The 22,178-nt window shown below is 40.5% G+C and overlaps 1 protein-coding gene and 3 non-coding genes across 6 annotated transcripts; all 4 read left to right on the top strand.

Moving 5' to 3' along the window:
* Positions 1–11,036: 11,036 nt before the first annotated feature.
* LOC121815186 lies at positions 11,037–11,171 on the top strand. Its single transcript, XR_006054859.1, has one exon. It is a non-coding gene; the product is annotated as a small nucleolar RNA SNORA9 (small nucleolar RNA).
* A 212-nt stretch (positions 11,172–11,383) lies between these two features.
* Positions 11,384–11,518, top strand: LOC121815188. The gene has a single exon (XR_006054861.1). It is a non-coding gene; the product is annotated as a small nucleolar RNA SNORA9 (small nucleolar RNA).
* Positions 11,519–12,010: 492 nt separating this feature from the next.
* LOC121815187 lies at positions 12,011–12,144 on the top strand. Its single transcript, XR_006054860.1, has one exon. It is a non-coding gene; the product is annotated as a small nucleolar RNA SNORA9 (small nucleolar RNA).
* A 2,917-nt stretch (positions 12,145–15,061) lies between these two features.
* Positions 15,062–19,492, top strand: LOC102302094. Of its 3 annotated transcripts, XM_014340198.2 has the most exons (4): positions 15,090–15,140; positions 15,596–15,685; positions 16,175–16,250; positions 16,350–19,492. In XM_014340198.2, exons 3-4 carry the CDS (start codon positions 16,242–16,244, stop codon positions 17,526–17,528), a joined length of 1,188 nt encoding a protein of 395 aa, XP_014195684.1. In that variant the 5' UTR covers positions 15,090–15,140; positions 15,596–15,685; positions 16,175–16,241; the 3' UTR covers positions 17,529–19,492. The 3 variants fall into 3 exon arrangements, with proteins under 3 accessions (XP_014195682.1, XP_014195681.1, XP_014195684.1); XM_014340196.2 differs by lacking the exon at positions 15,596–15,685 and having other exon boundaries at positions 15,062–15,140; XM_014340195.2 differs by having other exon boundaries at positions 15,075–15,685.
* Positions 19,493–22,178: the final 2,686 nt, after the last annotated feature.

The raw sequence follows: 22,178 nt of genomic DNA, 5'->3' as shown, positions 1-22,178 counted from the left end.
ACTCCTGTTTAGCACTGCGCTAGTTTTTTAACATCAGACTAAAAGCCCACAGAAATACAAATTTTTCTGCCATGACCAGTAATACAAGTGCTGGGTCACTGACCATCGTTGCTGGTGTTTGTGGCCTGTGTGACTGTGGCTTTAACACAGTCACACAGGCCACAAACACCAGCAACCACTTGCCAACTGGTTGGGGAGAACAATTTTCCCACATGGTTGTGGATTTAGTCTCTTGGCCTGTGTGAGTGAGGCCATTTTCACGTAATCCTATAGCATTACACATTTATTTATCCAACACTTAAACTTGTGATTATGCTTTCCACATCCACTAGGGTTTGCTAGGGACTCCATTGTGCCTGGGTGAAATTTCAGGTGCTGGACAAGTTAACATTGTAACGTAAATTTCTCATTATCAGTTGGTGAATATGGGGTCTGTGTGGCACAGTGGTCAGTTTTCAAAATAAAAGACCCCTTGCAGACTAATTGCCTTCTTGCTCCCTCTGCATGTACTCTGAAGTCGTGCTAAAGATAGAAACAAATGTCAAAGGCATGGACCTGTTTCAGTGGTTAGGTCTGTGCAAGCTGCAAAATTAAGGGACAAATTTAGCCAGCACATGATGCCTGAAATATACTTCAGCTGAATATCGATGTCGTAACTTACAGTCTAACAGAAAACTCTTTTAACCCTACACCAACGTAACCTGAGAAATGTAAATACACATTAGGTCGACAAGACCTAAGCGAGTGATTGGCGTGAAAGGTTGCGTGTGGGGTTAAGAGGAGCTTCTGGTTTTGTTGTAAGTTACGACATTGATTTCCCGTAAGAGTCTAAATCATGCATAAGGCAGGGATTATACATTCCACGCCTGCTAGTCCATTGGGGTCATACGATGAGTGTGACGGGCTACCTGTTTTCTCTGACTATGTCTGTAGTCCTTGATGTTCGCAACAGAGTATAATCAACCCTTACGGCTGCTTGCAGTTTTGGTAATATTGTCTCTAGGAAAACTTTGTCTGAAACTAGGTTCTTTTCACTTAGTGGTATTTATATCTAAGTTAACAGTAGCCAACGCCACCTTTTTTATTGTTCTGCTGAATGAGGCAGAAACACAATGTTTCAGTGACTTTGTTGTGGTTTTTACCTCTTTCATTCACGCAAAGCGAGCAGTATCTTGCACCTCATTTACAGTAAAAAGTGGACACATAAGCTTCTGTGAAGTACTCTGGATTTGTTTTTCTTTAGGCAGAGAGGGAAAAACCAAGTACTATAATCTGATAAAGTCACTGAAGCACACAGACATGTGGAGCACTGCTTAAAAACATCCACCCTCCCAAAAATCTAAGTGGATTAAAGCCATCAGAGGGGGAAAAAACCCAAAAACGTGTTTCCATTAGCCTTTGTTAATTGATTTTCCCAGTAGAACTGCTGTGCAGATAAAAAAAAGGTTCCCACATGTGCACCATTAAAGCCCAAATACGTGGACTCCTGGCAGGAGGCGCAGTGACACTGTGGCTTCTTTTTGAAAACACCCACAGGTAAGCAGAGAAACAGACGACCAATTATGAGCGGCAGCAGAAGATCAGCATGTTCCGGACTTCCTCCCTCTAACCTGGCCTGCTGTCAAGCTGCTTGTGCTTTGCCCCCCGCCTCTGTCTGCCTCCTCACATCTACTTCACAATTACTGCCTGTCTGATGGAGTGCTAGTCACTGCAGCAATCAAATCAGTCTTCAGGTCCGCTCATGAGTCTCTGCTGTGGATCTGCGATGTGTGCCAAGCTGCTGCCGCGTGGGTCAGGGAGGCTTCAAGTACAACCAGCAGTCACTTCCTCTGGCCAGATCATCACAAACAGCACAGTGAAACACAGTGAAAAGAACAACAGACATAGTGAATCCAGTGTCTTTGACCTGCACTCCTTCATATGGCGAACAGGGGGCAGATCCTCTGACAGATGAAAAAGTCCTACAGTGCTCTGCAGTTCACATGATTTATTATAGCAGCAATGCATTTCTCTAATACTTTTCAGTGTAAGTTCCCAGTTTAAAGTTTTCTTTAACAGAGCATGATATTCATTTTTAAATTTATGGTCCCATTTACAGCAAAACAGACAATAAAGTAGAAGCTGAAGGTTATGAGTTAGTAACATATGAGCATCCATTTGCCTCTGGAAGATTACTGTGGCTATGTCCACCTTTTACCTCCAGTCTGTGAGTTTGACTCAAGACTAGGAATAGCTTCCTTTTCAGATCTGGCTCCAGATAAGGAAAATACTGAGATTTATTAGGCACCAGTGTTGACAAGGCTCCTATTGAACCCCTCACTGGTTTTATTTGCAAAGGCCAGTGAATGAGAAGAGAAGAAGAAGTGTATTTATTACACAAACGTAGCCAAAGTCCTTCATTACAGCAGCCAAAAGTGACTCAGAATCTATAGCAAAATAGCTTAAATAAATTATCAAATTAAATTACATTTAATTCATTACATTTTATTTAATATGAAAAAACAAGACAGATTCAGTTACTTTCATTTCCCAAAGGTTTAAACAGCGAATTGTTCTGCATGTCGGATTTCACATAGACTTTGTGTCGGATGGCCTTCCTGATACAAAACCTTCCATTTTCCCAGGTTTGAGACCACCACAACATCACGAGGCTGCTGTTTGTGACAAAACAAATCATATAAAAATTACACAACAAAAAAGAGTTCAATCAAAGTAAAAAAAAAAAAAAGTAAAAAATAGAATATATCAGCTGTACTTAATCAAGATGTCACAAAAAGTAATACTTTGGTACCAGATTGATTCCAAAATTGATTCTGAAGGCACTGAAGACACGACACTATAACAATTTGTTGCTTTTAATTATATAATTAAAAAGTTGCTGGTGCTTTTTTTTCTGCCAAATTTGGTCATTGTATATTTCAAAAGTAGAGTTACTGACAGTTTTTTTTTGGAAATGTCTCATATAATCACATCACAGAGAGATTCCAATTACATTTTAATGTTGGTTAACGGGCTTAAAGAGCCCCAGAACTAAGACTGATGATTTAGTAGAATAATAAAAAAATGCAAACATGACATCTAACAATAGTCAAAAATGTGGGACTAAAGCACTGAAACAGCAGTAAAAACAAACGGAAAACACTTAAAAACTCCAAAGTTACTCAATCAGGGGCAACGAACATTTTGATCAGCTCCAATTTACAAAAGTGCGCAAAACAATTTCTCAAGAAGCATGTGGCTGAAATCGAGATGTGGTAATCTGCGAGTGTATCCCCCACTGAAACCCAAAGATGATCAACAGAGTGACAGAAGAGCAGCTCCCTAACAGTTACTGTTAAGACCATAAAAGTAGAAAAGAGAAAAAATTTCCATTTGTGCTTTTCTACTTAGTGAGGCATTTTGGGAAGCAGGTACAATTTGTCCTTCACCAACCCCGTAGCCTGCATTGTTCATTCAGTCTGTGGCCAAACTCAGGCTGCACATAAGCAATGACCATAAATTAAAGTGTTATTAAAGTTGTATAAATAGTTTCTCTTTAATAAATAACCAGGGTTTAAGCTTTCCGTGGTAATATTATTGTGTTCTTTTTCTGTTTTAGAGCTCCTTCTGAAAGGAAATTGGATCTGCTTGTTTGCTGTGCAATGTTGATTATTTATGTTTAAACGGAAACACTGGGGTTTTTTTTTCAGGTTTGATTGTGTGTTTTTCCATCATCCAGGCCCGAGTGTGAGAACTCAGGATGGATCAGATTAAGTGTGTCGACCGCGTGTGGCTAAAGCCCTGCTGTGACCTGAGGATTTTTCCACACGCTCAGACATATCAGCCACTCTTCTGTCAGCATTGCCCTGCATGTTCGCCGCATGTGACAGCACAAGAAACCATAAATGCAGAAACGTGGAAGAAAACAACCGTGGCACTCATTCTAATACCTGATGTGACTCTGGTATTTTTATTGGCTTGTAGTTGCACGGGGCCGTACAGGATTGCTATAAACGGTGACAACAAAACAATCGTCACCTCCCATTGTGAAACATTTCTGAGCAGGCAGTGTTGCTTATCATAAAAATGCTCTTATCACTAATCCTATTGCTTTACCTTGGGGAAATCCTTTTTCATGTGCAATGCGTTCTTGTTTTGAAGTCTTAAGAACAAAACATTTTGATCCACTTGGACTGGAAACACTAATGAGTAACATTTTTTTTCTTTCTCAACACTGCAGGTTGTGAAATGCACCAAAGGCAGCGTGCATAAGCTGAATAATGTTGCTCCAGACTGAATACAATCTCAACAATTTTTTAGATTAAAATAAGAATCATTTAAGCATCCTTCTTGACTTCTAGAAAACAATACTGACTGCACTTCACTAACTCATGATGCACATTTCCCCAAACCCATGCTGGCAACGAGTATCTGCATAGTCATGAAGTCAGGAGTGTAGGTGATGTGATAAGGCTATTAGCGGAGGATCTGGCCTCTTTAAATAACCGGGGTTTAAGCTTTGCATGGTAGTGCCATTGATAGAAAGAGAACCGGGGAAAAGGCTGGCTAGGTGTTGGGAGAGGGCATGGATTAGTGGTGCAGAGGTGGAGATATGGTGCCACATAGGAGGCGGGTGGGTGATGAGAAAAAGCTGACTCAGTGGGACAGCGAGGGAACATCCTGCCTTGAGCACTGTGTGGTGTTAAGAGCCTGACTCACATGCACAGTGAGAATATCGTGCACTGGAAAACTTCTTAGTGTGTGTGATCCAGCTCCTGAATTATAACCACGGGCGTAAATGGACCGGATGCACTCTTCCTTATCCTCCTGGGGTTCATATGTGATGTTTGTCAAATTTCAGTCGAGTTAGACAGAAAATCAGGTGCCGACTTAAACCATTTAACTCTGCTGGGTTTCCATGTTTCTCAACCTAGCGTCTTGGAGGCTTTCACCTCTTTTCAGAGGGGAGGGATCAGGTGGAAAGGATTATGTGTTCACTAAAAAAAACCTCTGCGTCAAACCTCAATTATTCCCAAACCGCAGTCCTGCAAATTACGGCACTGTTTCATAAGAGTAGCTGGGAGCTCCTGTACAGGGGGAGGAACCAGCTGGAGCCTCAGCTGCACCTCAGCTCTCCTTGTTTTCCATCATTGATGTAGCATGCAGATCAGGCCGAACTGAGAAGGGCCACAAGAATGTACCCCAACACGAAAACAGAAGGGGCCCTGCCAGTAAAGATTAAAGTCAGGGGGGTAAAAATGGAGACAGACATTGCAGATTGTTAGATTGGTAAACTTGTTGTAATAGGATTTAAAATGTGCATCAATAACTTATGAGGCTTTTTAAATTTATATGTAAACTTAACATGGTTTTAACATCTGATCAGTTCTGTCACAGCTCTCTCAAATTTATAGCTCTTGTGGTTAAACAATAATCAAAATAGTAGTTATGGGTCAGTTAATCGTTAGCTTCAGCAGTCCCTTCATTGGTCAGCTGACTTACACAAAGGCGTTATTCACATCCCGACCCAATATGGTCTAATGCACATTACATAAGTCTCACTTAAGTCAAACAAATCCTGCAGCTCCCTTTTTGCATACTGCGTTTATATAAATATACATAAATGGGGGATGTGAATGCACTTGGCAGCTGGATTTAAAGTAAATTATGTGTCCTCAAAGTGATTCTGAGAAAAGGCTCTTAGGGTGGAGTCGTTACGTGTTACTCTCTCAGTTGGTGCTGAGCCTCAGAGCGTCACCTTGAAACAATTCGGAGGCGGTGACGTCATGTGGAGCAGTATTCGCTGCTGTGCCTGCTCGCCAAAAGGCTTTTAGCTGGATTACACTTCAGGTTTGGCAATGAAGTGGTTTCTGTGACGCCAGAAATTGAATTTTGCTATCTAACCTTTCTCCAGCCATTCAACTTGATTAAGACTCACATGGTTCCTGTTTCTTTCTATTCAGTATAATAAAGCTTTTTATTACCCACGACAATTAACTTTGCAAACTTACAGGACATTTTTTGTGGGTGGGTACGCTAAACTCAATTATGCTCAGTATTAATTTTATCTCTTTGTAAGTTTATTGGTGCGGTCCTCCAGAACAGTCCCAGTTTCTCATGTGGCCCCCTGGGAAAATTAATTGTCCACCTCTGGTCTAAAGCAACCCACAGTGCTGTAGTGGAAATCTTTTGAGACTGGGTTCACTCATGCAGTAAGGACCAAGGGGCGCCTTTAAGAGTTCACATAACAAAGAAGCCTCAATTGTATGAATGTAATGACTCAGCTTCTGTGTGGAGGCATCGAGGATTATCGGAGCTCCTCTTTTAAGTGAACTGTGCTTGGTCCCTCTGGGAAGTGGCCTCTGTAACCCCTCCAATGAAACAAAATGTTCTACATCTGCCATAAATAACAATTTAGTGGCGTCATTATAAGATGATAAAGGTATTAATGTCATGCTTTTAAACTGGGGAATACAATACTGCCTGTGTTTTGGAAGTTTTCTTGTTTATAAGCCTTCTTCACACATGATCTCAGATCATTTTGAGAGAATAAGTTTTTTGTATAGTTGCAACACACAAAGCAGGAAATAATCTGATGCAGATGGCTTCACAATGCTGGGTGTGGTTTAGATACAGGTGCTCCCTGGGTAGAGTGTGCATCCAACCACTGGCGGGTAACACACTATGCTGTTACGTGTGCTATCCAACATTACAAAGACTTTGTGTTCAGGATCTGGCAGTGTAAAGACCAGCTAACGTCCACTATGACTTTTTTTGTGCATTTGCATCCTCACACTCAGCTGAAAAAAACGTCCTTGTAAAGAGCTGCAGTGGAAGTGAAGCGCAGCTGTAGATGTGGTTAAGAGCTCAAAATTTGTTTAATAAAATTATTTTTGACACTTACGTTGAAAACTTTGAAAAACTGAAAAATATGAAAATAAGTCCTTCTTAATTTTTATTCAGTGTACGTTTCCTGGGGGCAGAATTGGAAGTAACACACAAACTTCAAACAGGACATTAGAATAATTTCATGTTGGTATCTTTTTTTTTTTGCCTGTCCTGTTTGGATCTTTAGCCATCAGAACTGTTGTCTGAAGGCCCAGAAAGATGCCAAGCGGATTTACTTTACCAACTGGATCATCATGGCCTTGCCATATTGGTCCATTTGATTGACCTTTATTATAATTATGTATTTATTTGATTTGATTTTCCGGTTGTTACAGACGGGACAGACATGACTGGGGGATAGGACAGGGAGAAAGAATGAAAGAAAGAGAGGGAGAGAAAGAAAAATAGAGGGGAGACGAGATGGTGAGAAAGGGGGGAAGAGAGAGAGAAAAAAGAAAGAAACACAAACAAAACACCTGGATCACCTGTATGGGGGTAAGAAAAAACAGACGAGAAAACAAACAAAACAGAGCAACATAATAAATACAACATCATCACAATAAACTAGTTAACAGTAGATACTAAATATTACATGTTATTGTGCAGCACACAAGATCGACAGCACACAGTGTGCTCCGAGGTAGCAGCCAAGAAAGGTATAGTTTGTGTCTGTGAAAATCTGTGTGTACCCCTGTGTGTACACCTGTGTGGATCGGCACGCTTGTATTCAAAAGGTTTCTCCATGTAATGATCTGCTAGGGAGTGTGGGGAGCCATAGCCCCATCCCCCAGGGCATGAAGCAGGTATGGAGGAGATCCAGGCCCCAGACATCCAGAGGCCCCAGAATACGAGGACCCGAGGAGGACCACCAGGAGGGCAACCGTGCCACCCTCTTGGGAAGAGCTGAGGAGAGCCCCAAATGTCTTTTCTGTGATTACTTTAAATCAGTGGTGAGATGATAATTTGTTTTATCAAACTCAAATAAACTCACTCGCACAAAATTAGTTTAATTTACTGCAATCTCAAGTCGGATGTCTCAGTACACACACATCCAAAGAACAAACAAACAAAACAACACAGTGTTTGCACAGCGGTGCCATCAGTGGCACCATACTCACTGACTGATACAGACACTAACTGAAGCCGACTGAAGCTGGGTTTGTGCAGCTGAGCTGTTGCTGCAGCTTTCCTGACTCACATTCAGTGCCAGTATGTCTCCTATTGAACATGTCTGGGATGCACTGGGTCAGCATGTTCATCAGACGCAGCCACAACCAATCAACACAGCACAGCTGCCGCCTGCACTCACCCAGAAATTAGTTTTCTTCTGAAGATCTGGGACACTATTGTGTCCTTCTTCCTGGATAAATAAAGCTAAATCATTTTTAATACATTGTTTATATAAAACAGTTAGGACATAATTTAGTTGATTTTCTTTTTCATTTAAATGTTGAAAAAAAAAACTTGGTGGCAACACGCAAGTTTTCGATATTGTTTTGTAAAATCCCAAAGTTCCATGTAAAAGCACATGACACCAGCAGGGACTACTTTCCTCTTTTTTATGATCTAATAACTGATATGAAAGGAAAGCTAACATTAGAATATAGAATTTTCTTATTTTTTGGTTATTTTTGACCAGAGGCAGAAATAAAATTATCTCAATTTCAACGTCTCTCTGATCGAAACTGTTTAAAGCTGTTTCGGGTAGATCTCCTCATGAAACAAAACACTTTTGGAATTAAAGGCTGAAATAGGATTATTATATATTTGGTTTATTGTTTACAGTTTATGTAGGTTTTAAAAATCTATCAGTTTTTCTTTAAGTCTCAGCATCTTGCCAAAAATATTAACCTGTTTTATCACTTTTAGGCCTTCATCTGTATGTAGGCCGTGTCAGCTGAGCGAGCGTCACTGCAGGCAAACAAAGCTGAAATTCTTTTCGGACGTCTGCTGATGGTGCAGGCCCGGGCAGACGGTTGCTCGTCTGTAGCTCGCATTGTTGTACCGCCATGCAATATGAGTCATCGACCACAAGAGATCTCCTCATGGACGCTCCAGAGCTGCCAACACCCACCACCAACGGCTGTCCACTGGGTTATAAAAGCCCTCCTACGTAGAAATAGTCCATGCTGGTAGATAAAAAGCACTTTTCAAAATGTTTTTCTTTTATGGGTAAGGTTCTATTCAGTAAAGTATTATGTAACATCCATTAGAGAAACTACTGCTAATTAAAATTTTTATTAGAAGAGCACAACAGCTCAGTCCAAGGAAAATGAAATATTTTTAAAGCACTTTCCTTAAACCTGCATGTATTTGCTTTGGTGTGATCCCACAATGTGGTGATTCTAAAAATAATTAACAGTTTAGTGTTTCTGGCTTGAGAAAAACAGATTTATTAAGCCCAAGTTTTTAATATATTATGATTTGCTTAATATGTATTGGTTTTGGTAAATTTTTCTTAAGAAATTTTTTTTCTCTATTTAACTTCAGTGTTGGTGATGTTTTCCCACAGACTGTACACTAAAATTCCTTTGCGCACTTACCAACCAACAGGAACCTCAGAGATCCAGGCCAACCCAAGCCAATATGCCCACTTAGGTGAATTCTACTGATATACTTTCATTTACAAACATTCTTACAATTTGGTAATGTAAATCTTAACCACCCATATTGCCATTAAGCTATTGCAGTATAACATCAGTCTAATTATTCCTGTCACAGTACTTTAGTGTTCTGCAGAAATTGTGGTGCCCAGCATTACTAAGGACACTGAAACCATGACGAGCTTTTGCATCTAGTTTTTAAACATAACCTTATTTGAAAACTGCAAAACAAATGGATATGTGTTAAGGATATTATCTGCTCAAAGTCAACTGTCCCAATGATGATCAGTTCATTGATCCATTTCTGAACAGCAAAGTGACCTGAGCCAAAGGCCATCGTCAAATGACTCTGTGGCGGGGGCGTGGTTTGCTGGCCTGCTGCAGAGGAAGGGTGACACAGTGAGCTTTCTGGGCGGCACGGAGGCGGGGAGGCAACAGGTGTATGGGACTGTGTTTATGAGGGAGATGTCTTTTTGTGTCCCACAGTGAGCTGGAGCAAATGATGCTGGCAGAGAGACGGAGTGGCTGCGTCCGAGGCGGGTGCCAAAAAAACGCAGATTATTTTCAAAATAAAAAGACACTAAGCATAACCCGTGTGTGTGTTGGTCCTGTGTCACAGACTACCATCAAAATTACAGTAGTTGCCTATCTGTCTTCAGTGGTCTGCTGCCAACCCTGCCAACCCAGCTTCTTTCCTCACCACCACCACGCTTTTTTCTCTGCTTTAAGAACTGGAATGTATCTTTTGTTTGAGAATGTGATAACTGTAACCCACATAATATCCTTAGGGATTAATAAAGCATGCTGATTCTGATTCTGATAAGATTGCTTAAAAATTCCTTTTTTCACCTAACAAGTGCAACAATCTGTGTGGAAAGTGTTGTCAATCCTTTATTGTTATTAGGGAGGCTTGCTTACACATAAAGTAAGTACTTCAAAACTGATCATGTATAAATCAGTGGATGAACAAGTTTAACATCCTGAGTAAGTCACTGAAACTGGTAACCAATAGAAAACCCCTATCCTTTAAACAGATTTTAACTTATTTTCATTTATTGTGTCTATTATTATTTTGTCACAGTTTTACATTCTTAACCGTTTAGCTTTATTTATCTATGCGTGTTTGTATTTTTCTATGTATTTATGTTTAAAAAATTTACAAAGGGAAAAAAAATCAAACCAACATTCGGCAGCCATCTTTGGTGTTTTACTGCCCCCTGCTGGGAAACCCCGTGCACATGCTAAACCTACGTCACATCCGCACAGAGTCTCCAGTTGAATTCAGTGGACGAACATGGCGGTGCGTTTGATTAATCTGCTACCATCCAACCTGAAATATGAAGTGTTTCAGCTTTCACACACCAAGTTATGACTTTGAAGCGGGTAGGTTACGTTACAATTTACTTATTTTTACATTAGTCGCGTTTTAAAGTTTTACACGCCGCGTTTCTTTTTCGTTTCTTCCAACTGGCTGTCTCACACACATGGCAGACTGAGTTTAACAACAGCCGGTGTTTCTTACTTTGGGTCCACAGGCTGAAAACATTTTACGGTGTTGTGAAAATCCTGCAGACCTTTCCAGCGAGGCTCAGCCTGCGGTGGCTCTGTCCTTTCCTGTTGTGTCTGCTAGAGAAATGTGAGGCTGTTTGAGGCCCTGCTGTGACCCATCATGGCAGGGTTATAGGTAAACCTCAGACAAAGTAAAACAGATTTTAAAGTGAGTGATTTTAGCCATTTTGGTTTTCCGTGTATCAAATAGTTGTCTCTGTACGTTTGTGTTTATTCAGGTGGCTGGATTCTGCATTAATCCACAGGGGCAGTGCACGAAGGCTGGCCGCTGCCGTCGATGAAAATGGGTCACGAGATGTGACCATGGTAATTTCTTCATCATAATCTTCCCTCTTGTAGTTGGTTTGCAGACCTTTCCAGCGAGGCTCAGCCTGCAGTTGCTCTGTCCTTTCCTGTTGTGTCTGCTAGAGAAATGTGAGGCTGTTTGAGGCCCTGCTGTGACCACTCGCTGCAGGGTTGTAGGTAAACCTCTGACAAAGTGGACAGGTTGTTTTGTTTTGTTTCTTTTAAGTGATTTATCAGTTACAAAGCAGGCATTCCTTATTTCTGTGCATTACTAATGTCCACACACAGACGGCGTAAAAGACAGAAGCAGCTTCAAGGTGCGAAAAGATGTGTGTTAAACTTTCTGCAAAGAGACTTTTGGTCCTGATGAATCTGAAACCTTCAGCATTTCTAAAAAGTTCAAAAATACTGTCAGAAGTAAAGTTAGGTAACATTTCAGGCAAAATTCCTTGCTGAAGTTTGCAGATGCTAATATTTGAAATGGATCTCAAACCACGTAAACCTCACATTTATCTTTCTCTGTGTTTACACAGGCGGCTGGCTTCTTCAGGAATGACTCATAAAGAGTAGCACATGAAGATGGGCAGCTGCCATCTTCAGTTCCAACCGCGTGGACCACGAGTTTCAAATAAGGTAATCTCTCCATCGCCATCTTCCGTCACGCATGACGTGAATGTGTAGGTGGTGTGCAGACTTTCCAGCGAGGCTCAGCCTGCAGTGGCTCTGTCCTTTCCTGTTGTGTCTGCTAGAGTAATGTGAGGCTGTTTGAGGCCCTGCTTTGACCGTTCGCTGCAGGGTTATAGGTAAACCTCCAACATTATTTTACTCTGTTTAAATCGAAGCTGAAGGCTTGTTGTAACACTCGAGCGTTGTATTTTATCTTCTTTACTGAACCTGTTTTTCTATTTTCTGCACAGGAGAGACCACAGCATGTGTCTGCTGTTGATGTCTCAATAGACGCCAAGTGGTACGTTCACCTGGACATCTCTTAACTGTAATACGTGTCATAGCAGCAGTTCTGGACTAACACAAAGGCTCTTTCATTAAATCCAGAAGTGCGAATTGTGTTAAGGTCCTCTCACAGAGGCCTCACTCAGCTCCGTTACCTACCACTAAATCCTGTGTTTACAAAAAGAATTACGTGTTTAACATCAGTAAGATATTTCTGTTAAATGCGCCATGTTTCAGCATTTAGACGTCAGGCGCAAATAAATAAACAAACTTTTATTTAGTGAACTTTTGTGTGTGTACGTTTAGTCCGGCTCAGTCAGGTTGTTGGGTGATGTCTCTGTTTGCACATAAACAGTTCTGTAAGTGAAACCTGTGCTTCTCGTCTTTTCTAGCGTGGCGGTGCTTCCAGAGAAAAGCTCTCCAGTGCAGATGGTTGTTGTTGCTCAAAGCGCCAGAGATTTAAGAGTCTGGCCTCACAGGTGAGAAAATGAATCCATGAATATCTAACATATGTTTATTTTTTAAAACCATTTTACTAAACTGTCTTTTTTTTTTTTTCCTTCTTCTTCTTAAATTTGTTCTCTGCAGATTTCATCCAGAGAGCCGGAGAACCAGTTGATCAAGCAAAATAAATAAATATTAAAATATTTTTTATTGCACTGCTTTAGTAATGTACAGGTTGACTGTCATTTGAAGCAGTTGTTGGTTAAGTTGACTTGCAGATTTTGTGGTTAAATGTGGAAAGAATCTGTGACACTAAAGAAACTAGAAAAATGTATTTGCACAGAGATAAATCGATTATAATCTGTTACACATTTAAACACATGATAGTGTTCAACCAATTGAAATGAATACTAGAGAAACATTAAAATAAAATCATGAAAATGGATCTTGTTTTATTTATTTCATTCCTTCGAGGAGCCGGAGCAGGTGACGTTGGGAAAATTATAAAACTGCTGGCTAAGGCTAAATGTAAATTCAGTAAAATTGTAATTCACATCGTCAGTAATGACACATTAGACCTGGAGTGACATGTTTAGCTGCTTGTTCTCCGTAAATTGCTGGCTGTCTGAGTGGTGTCCAAAAAACCGATGTGGGCTTTATAGATAATTGGGAAACTTTCTGGAGGAAACCTGGTCTTGTTAGGAGAGACGGCATCCATCCCACTTTGGATTTTGCTCTGCTTTCATTTCTAGAAATCTGGCCAAATTTATTAACCCTCCAAAACGTGACTATCTAGAGTTGGGACGCAGAAGCAGAGTTGCAGTCTCACACGCCTCTGCAGCTTCTCTGCTCCTGTTATCCTGCCCAAAATCCCATCCCCTTAGAGCTGGGTGGAGAACTCCAGGCCTGAAGGTCCTGTGTCCTGCAGGTTTTAGATCTCAACCTGGGTCAACACACCTGACTCAAATGGTTAGTTCATTACCAGGCCTCGGGGAGCACTTCAAGACAGGTTGAGGAGGCAACTTAACTATTTAAATGATCTGTGTTGAATTAAGGACACATTTAAAACCTGTAGGACACCTTGAGGCCTGGAGTTCCCCGCTCCTGCTTTGGACAGAAAACCCAAACAGACTAAAAACCAGCAAAAAAAAAAAGGATTTAAACACAAAATATTACAGAGACAGAAGAATACAGTAACCAAAACTGCACTAAGATGTAAAACAGTGAAATACGGATTATTAAACAGAGGTGTCTCTTCTCTGCAGAATTTGTTAAATGCACATTTATCTGTCTACTGATTGAATCTGTGATGGGTAACCAGCTTGTCTTCTTCTGGCTGCTCCCTTTAGAGGTGGCCACAGCAGATCATCTGCCTCCATCTCGCCCCGTCCCTAACATCTTTCCTCTGTCACACCAACATGTCCTCCTTCAATACATCTATTAAATCTTCTCTGAGGTCTTCCCTTTCCTCGCCTGCCTGGCAGTTTCATATTCAGCCTCTTTTTTTGATACCCTCCAGCCATAAATGGCTTGTGGGGTATTGTCAACACCGTGCTGGCCTGGGTGAAGGGACAGTTTGTGAATGCGATAACTGGAGAACGATTGGAGTTGATTTGATACCGTAGGTACATCTATTGAAAATCTTGTAGACTTCAAATCTCAGTTTTCTGATAAAGTCGTGAATGTGTTAACAAGGTGACAGGATTTTGAAACTAATACCAGAGGTGTATCTAGTAGGATGCTGAGGGGTATGATGGAGTATTAGGGACACATTAAGAAAAAAAATATTGAAAAAAGTACTATTTCAAGATAAAAAGTTAAAACGTGGGGATTCCAGTTGTTATTTGAAGACAAACTGTCATGGCTGCTAATGCCCTCTGCAAAATGTTTTGTGTAGATGCTTTGTGTAGGGGGATTAGCAGCTGTGGAGGTTTGTCCCAAAACAACTAATTCTGCCTAAATGTTTAATTCTGCATTACATCCACGTGAGGGCGCCATTGCACTACATGTAGGCACTAAAGGTTAAAGACCTGTTTGACTTTAAAGCGTGACCGTGATCTAATTGGGTTTCTCTGTTTATTTAACACTAATAAATTGATATGACAAGTTTAATGGCTTTTAACGGCCTTTACACAGCAGTGAGACATTTTTAGTCTGTGAACGAGGCGGAAATGAACCAACACCTTTTTAAAGTGTAAATAAACCTATTTTAATGTATCCCAAGAGATTTCGATTTAAAACTGGTTTATTTTTAAGCTATAATTTAATTATTGGTGGTAATAAATTATATGTTTTGCATGGTTTTCTGTGTAAAAAGTGTGTGGCGGACGTGACGTGTGAGTTTCGATTTCGTCCTGACTTCCACGGGGCTGTGGAGTAAACAAAGCCGGTGTCATGAAGACAGAGAAGTGAGAAGTAACAGTAAGTTGTGGGTCGTCAGATCCTCGGTGTCTGTCTGTTTCTGGTATCTTTGATGAAACTATGATGGAGTAATCTCAAGAATCAGCAGGAGCAGTGTTCGTAAAAAAAAAAAGTTTAGAGGGGTTTAAAAAATGAAGTTTTTGCTTTGCAGTGGCTGCACATCATACCTGCACATCTTTTATTCAGTTTTGCGGGCCAGTAATGCTAATCTGCACATGTTTTGTGTCTATGACTGACCTCAAAGCGCTACTTTCACTTTCGATTAAACTAAGTAAACGCGACAGATCCCGTGCTTTGTCTCTCTGGCACCAGAAAGTAGAAAACAAGTGAGTCTCAAGGGGTTTCCAGCTCCTTCCTGGAGATGCATAATCAGGGGAGCCTGGTTAGGCGGTTGGGGGTTCCAGATGTTTCACCAGGTGACAGGACAGCTGAAAAACATCGGTTCATTTCCTCAGACCTAAGCACGGAGGAGGGGAGGTGCTGTAGGTGTGGTGTGCCCCTCTCACCAGCCCGGACAGGCCGTCATCATAGTCCAGGACCAGAGGGTGAGTCCACCTGGAGCTCAGCTGGCCTTTAACAGGGGGTCAGGTGGAGGTGAAGGTGTTTGCTGTGGGTTGGACGTTTCTGTGTGGATAATAATAATTTCAGCCATTCAGGGTGCATTAATCTGTGGTACTTTGGCGCCCTCTGTAGGCATTAGAATGAAATGCAACAACAGTAAAATTGCCTCCGCGCTCCCGTTTTTGTCTTGGACTATGATAGAGTAGCTTTGCATGATTCACGGGTCAAAATAGCCTTTCTTTATCTGATCCTCGGTCCTCATGCAGACCCTCAGTTCATCCTCTGAAACAAGCTGTGCAGTGAATATTGTTGTTTTTACTTCAGTTTTATTTAATTTAGTTTGCAGAGTGGGTTTATTTACCAGCACTAGGTGAGAGGAATAAGGGATTTGATTATATGTTATTACAGGGAATCAGGACACTTTAACGCCCAAGTTGAGGCTATAAAATAATTTTAACATCTTTTTTTAACAGTTCCTGCTGAGTTTAGCAGACTGATGTGCTGCAGATCGATGATCAACAGTATCATTTAACCGTGAAAATGTCTGAGGTAACTTGAACATTTACTGTTATTTATGTTCTATTAGGTCAGATTTATCCTTTATGTATTCATGCTGTTGGTGCTTCTCTCCCTCTCCCTTGTCCTCAGATGGATTTCCCAGTGGAGGCAACACTACATTTGAAAGAGTTTCAAGATGAGAGAGAAGTGAAGAATATCCTCAGGTCGCATGGCTTTGAGATGCATGATCTAGGAGAAGGTCAGGTGCGTGTAAAGGGTCATTTTTCTAAGCTCAAAGAGGTAAAGGCTAAATTAGAACAGCTTCCCTTATCACAAACCAAGATGTCGCCATCCTCTTCATCCTCACCAACCCCAGTTGCATCTTCTGGAGCCATTCCCAAAAACTACAGTCACAGAGACAAGCCCCCACACGCTGCTCTATCTTCCCCCACCTCCTCCTCCTCATCAGCGCCAGGCCCTTCTCGTAGCCGTCCAGCCTCTCATGGGTACGCTGCAGGCTCGTCCCCAGACCAGCGTGGTTCCCTCAGGCACGGAGAGAAGACTTTTGTCATTGATGCAGATGTGTTCAAGTATGCTGACCGGTTCAGGAAAAAAGAAATGGACAGCATCCTGATCAGCCATGATGTGAAAATGAAAGCACAGGATTGTGGTGATATGGTCAACATCACTTTAACGGGGGGGAACTCAAAGACAGCACTGAGTAAAGTGCAGAGCCTTATGGTTTCTCTTAGCAATACACTACGCACACAGGAAGTTCCTCTGCAGGACATGTCTGATGATGGCAAAATGCTTTTAACAAAAATTAAGAAAAAAGGAAACGTCGACGGTTCGGTGCTGGTGTGCGAGATGGGCGACAGGCTTCATCTTATTGGCTCATCTCGCGAGAGCTTCTTGTTAAAGCAGAGGTTGCTGGACGGGCGTGACCAGCACGGACGCACGGGGAGAGCCTCAGCTAAAGGCTCCAGAGGAAGGAGCAGCTCCGCTCCACCGACTAATCGTAAGAGCACAGAAACAGCTGCCAACCCTGATACATCGCCCGGTGGAGCCACAGGTTACTCCCCATCGAAGCACCAAGATGATGAACAGAAAGATGCCACAACTGGGCGGGAAGTTGATGCTTTCCACAGTCGGCCAAGAGTGTGGTCTCTGTCCCGTGAAAATAAAGATGCAAAGAGGGTCAATGGTAACCCGAAAGAGAGAGAAAGTAAACCTCCACCTCAGAAGTCATCCAGGTTAAAAAACCTTTTAACATTGAATGAGATAAAGAACACATTTAAAAACATAAATAGAAATTTAAAAAAGAAATGAGAGAGAATCTCTCTTGACACAAAACAGAGCACCGCTGCTCTTCTTGTGTGTGAGTATTTAAAAGGGTCTAAATGCATGTTTTTTTTTCTTACTGAGTACCTGTGTGGTGTTACACCACTAATACTGAAACCAGGGCTCAAGCTTGAAAGGAATATGCGTTTGCCTTTTAAGGAAATGCAGCCTGGATCAGTGGTTAGCTTAGCCTAGCATAACGACTGGAGAATGACAATAAACCTGTTTGTTGTTTATTTAATCCAGACAAAACACGTGTTTTGTGGGTAGAATATGTCCTAGCCTGGTGCTGTTCCTGCAAAGAATAATTTGACATTTAAAAAAAATTAATCTACATATTCTGAAAAGAGACAGAAGGTTTTATTTTATTTTGCAGATGCCACCAGTGTGTCTGACTTGGCTCTGTTAAACTAACAATACTGAAACAGAGCTCATCATTCAAACGCCTAAAAGCATCTGAAACCAGAAGTAATAAAATGTCTGCATAAAGCATGAGACTGTGGACCTCCCCGTCACTAAAAAAACACACATCAGTTTCCTGTTTAATAATTACATACAACAACAGAGGAGGTAGAGGTGAGCCCTGCCTTCTTCCCCTTTTCTGAGACTGCTGGTCAATATGTAGTGGATGGAGCCACCCAGTGATTAGTCATTTTAACGAAACAGCTCCATCCTAACTTTTTTGTTATTATCTGAGGAGTTTCAAACCTCACTGTTACTTAAAATTAACTAAATGAATAAATAGTTTGTGTAGTGTTGTGAGCAAGCTTTCAAAATCCAAAGAAATGTGAATCAATGTTCTGTTCAAACAAGAAAAAAAGCTGTTTTCATGTTTAAGGAGCTTAAACCAAAGGACGGTTTCTGTTCATTATCTGTTGATGATTGAATTGTTTTATTGCTGCTTTTTTTACACTCAGACTTGTTAGATGATGGTGTAATCTGTCAGTCGAAGGTCAGGCCGATGGCCGGGTCAGATCTAATTATCCTCTGGTGACCCTTGAATGAAGTCGGTCGTTTATGCTGTTCAGACTTTGGAAGATTTTCCAGAGGTTCATTTGGATAAAGTCCAGACTGCTTGAAGAATGAAGGTTTGTGCCTTAAACCTATCAGTGCTGGCAGATACACCACTACCAGTACGCCTATCTTTATAATATCAGCTGTGTAGATGTACCAGTTTATCTCCGTTGTTTACCTTTAACTTTTTTAATACTTTAAGTGTAAACATTGATTTATTTCTGTTTTGTGGTGCAATATTCTGATTTTGATTCTGACACAACACTCTTCAAAAGTAGATTTTTTAAACATTTTAAACACTAAAAATAAGCTTTACATAAAAAGGATTACACACTGACATGTGCAGAGGAGCGATAATGGATATACTGGACATGCTTAATATGAAGGGGTAAAAGAGGAAGACCAGGATGTCGTGACGGAGGACATGCAGAGGGTCGGTGTGACAGAGGGGGATGATAAGGACAGGGAGGACAATGAGACTAACTGAAAATACCATGACTCTGTATTTAATAGTTAATTAAACGTTTTTATTGTCAACTCAGTTGACTGACATCTCTTAATCGTTATTTTTGATGGTCGCACCACCATTGTTTAATATTTTCACACATCAGTATTTGCTCTGGATCATAATGACTCACTGAAATGCAAAGTATGTGAATGTATAAACCAGTGAATAAAAAAAAAAGCACTGTGCACATTTTAAGGCTACGTGATGTTTATGAAATGTGGTACACCTGTGTTTTTCTTCTGGATCTTTTAGTGACTGTGTGCTCTGTGCTATCACATTTTCCCTGTAACACCAATGGAGTCAGAAAAAGATGAGGGGAAGCCAGAGCAGGAAGTGAAAAAGTCTCTGACGTTGATCTGACCTGAGAGAGGAAGTATTGATGAGGATCTAACAGGCTCACTGTAATAACTGAAAGACCAGCTGAGTGTTTGAGTGGATTTTGCTGCCATTTTGTGGTAATAAATTTAGGATTGGACACTTAAAGGAGACTAGAGGATGTCAAGAGGTAGATGAACGCCCTGCAGTAGGTAGGCGTTTTGTTTTTCGGTCAAAAAGTCCCTTTACACGTCTATTTTCCAGTAAGTGTATGTATCAAGTGTAAATCATAAAGACCACACACTGATGACTATGATTATGATTCAAAGGCTGTTTTTTTTTACGTAATAATGAAAACACATTAGTATGGTGAGAAATGTCTCCACGCAGCCTCATGTTGTGGTTTCCCTGTTTTGTTATCGGTCTGTTGCTAGGTTCAGTCACACACTGAACATGAAATCAAATACTGACATATTTTTTATTCATCAAGACAGAAAACTTAAAGATAGCCACTTTTACTTCAAGGATTAGAGTAGCCACATTACACCAATCCCATCTCAACCTCGAGTTAGTGCTTTACTGAAGCTTTCAGCTGTTTCACAGACTTCATCAAATGACTTTTGTGGGCATTTTTTATCATAAAGACTCCCCCATTCATGCTGACTTAAAGGTTAAGCAAGTTGATTCTTAGCATTAAATCTGAAAACCACAGACAACAGCTTCAGTGTCTGAAAAGTATAGAACGTGAAAAATGCATTCTTTTTATTGACCACCAGGGGGCGACAATTCTAGATGCAAAAAGATTTCCAGTTGCATAGTCTATGGGAAAACAACCCTCAACTTCCTTAATCTGTGACCACAGTACACTTTTTTGATGGATTTTCTGCTGAATTAATTAGGGAAATTAAGTGAATTATGGTCACTAGTGCTTAAAGAGCTACAGTGTTTTTGGCCTGTTTGTGATGCTGGAAAGCTTACATACAAAGTCACAGGGGCTGTATATGTTGTTTAAATGCTAAAAATAGTCAGTGCTAGTGTTTTGCTAGGTGGTTGCTATACAGTTATGATTAAAATTTTGTGGATATAAATTAGATAGTTATTGCTGAGCTACTGACAAGAAATTTAAATTAAAAAAAAACCCAGGTATTTTTTAGCCTGTTGCTAGGTGGTTGCCAGGAAGTGTAATGGTGTCATAATATACAATGCATAATTCAGCACTTGTGGATATAAATTAGATGTTACTGTCATCAAATAAAAATGATATAATGATATAATAAAATGTATTTTTTTTGTTTCCGGTGCATTGAGACTTTTTAGGTTGTTACTAAGTGTTCATAGCATGATGTCATCATTATATCTGAAATAGATAAGAACCTTAAGAGGCTAAGATGTACCTGCGCACTGAGTTTGTTAAAGTGCTGAAGGCATAGGAGGAGTTTTCAGATCCAGTTTGGTGAATTGACTGACTCTTATATAGTGCTTTTGAGCGCTTTATAGAAAGTAAAAGTACTTTATAGACAGAAACAAAGACACAGGTTAGAGATTTTGTGTCATAGCCAGAGTATTAGAGTAAAAAAGAACAATTATTCAGGACATGGTGATCAATCACAAGTCATTAGCCAGTGAGTGTGTGGATTTACCAACTTGATTCATGGCGTGACTGACTGTGGTCTGACTTCAGGATATGGCATAAAGCCCGCACCCTAAAAACATTTTTCCCAAATATGGTTTCTATCATTTAGAAGTACAAGTAGTTGTTAACACACTGATCAGGGTTCAAAAGTTCCCTTTTCTTGTAAATAGACGGGAAAGTTTAGTTAACCAGATCATGTGTATAATTCTTCTTGGATAATTGGTTGGGTAAGTGGGGATTGCCAAAATATGTCCATTTCCCAGTGTGCACGTTCTTACTTCCTCTCCTCACATTTTAATCTCTTCCACAAGAGATACAAGCGGAGGAGGCAAGGGAGGACAGGAAATTGAAGCAACAGGCATTTAACAAAATGAGACATCCTTTCCGTGAATGTCCTTAAGCACATTTAAAGGACAATATAAAGCCAGGCTTCTTTGCCCAGAGGAGTCGCCGCTTGTTGGTCACTGGAAAAAAATGCAGGTTTAAAAGCACTTCCACACTATATTAGAGCAAAATGTTTATGGTTTTTCATAAAGAGCAGCTTCTTATCCTTATCACAGACTCCATTTATCAAAGAGACAATACAGGCATGGATTTGGCTCATCATGGCAAAAACAGTCCAACTGAGTCATGCTGTGTCACTTGTCTGTGCTTGGAAAGATAAGTGAGAACTGCAGGAGCATGTTGGAAATGCAGATTGAGTTTAGACTCACTGACTCGGTGCTGAGAGGAATCCAGATGTAATCATCTGAATGTATAAGTTCATCCAAATGGGCTAAATGGGCTTCAAGGTTTGAGAAGAAATACATTTTTAGACATCTGTTCATCAAGTCTTTGGTCTTACTCTATACTTAGACACATTTAGAGGAAGTGATGTTTTTTTGTCATTTTCTACACATCACCATTTTTATCTGAACATGCTCCTAATAAAGGCTGAAGATATAATTAATCAAAGTCAACTGAAAGCCAAATACATCATTAACCACTGAGAAAATGTTGAATATACATATATATATATATATGAGACTGCCACGTTTATAAAGCGAAGCTAATGTGGAAGCGTCTGAAATACCTGCATTATTTCTGATCACCAGCAGGGGGCAATGTTTTAGTTTCAAAAGGTAACTCCACTGTATTGATTTCTGTGGAAAATTGACCTAACTGCTCA

Source organism: Haplochromis burtoni, unplaced genomic scaffold (assembly GCF_018398535.1).
Source record: "Haplochromis burtoni strain Fernald_Lab_line unplaced genomic scaffold, NCSU_Asbu1 Contig_149, whole genome shotgun sequence".
NCBI lineage: Eukaryota > Metazoa > Chordata > Actinopteri > Cichliformes > Cichlidae > Haplochromis > Haplochromis burtoni.
Note: the sequence above shows the minus strand (reverse complement) of the source record. Positions and strands in the feature narration are given on the sequence as shown.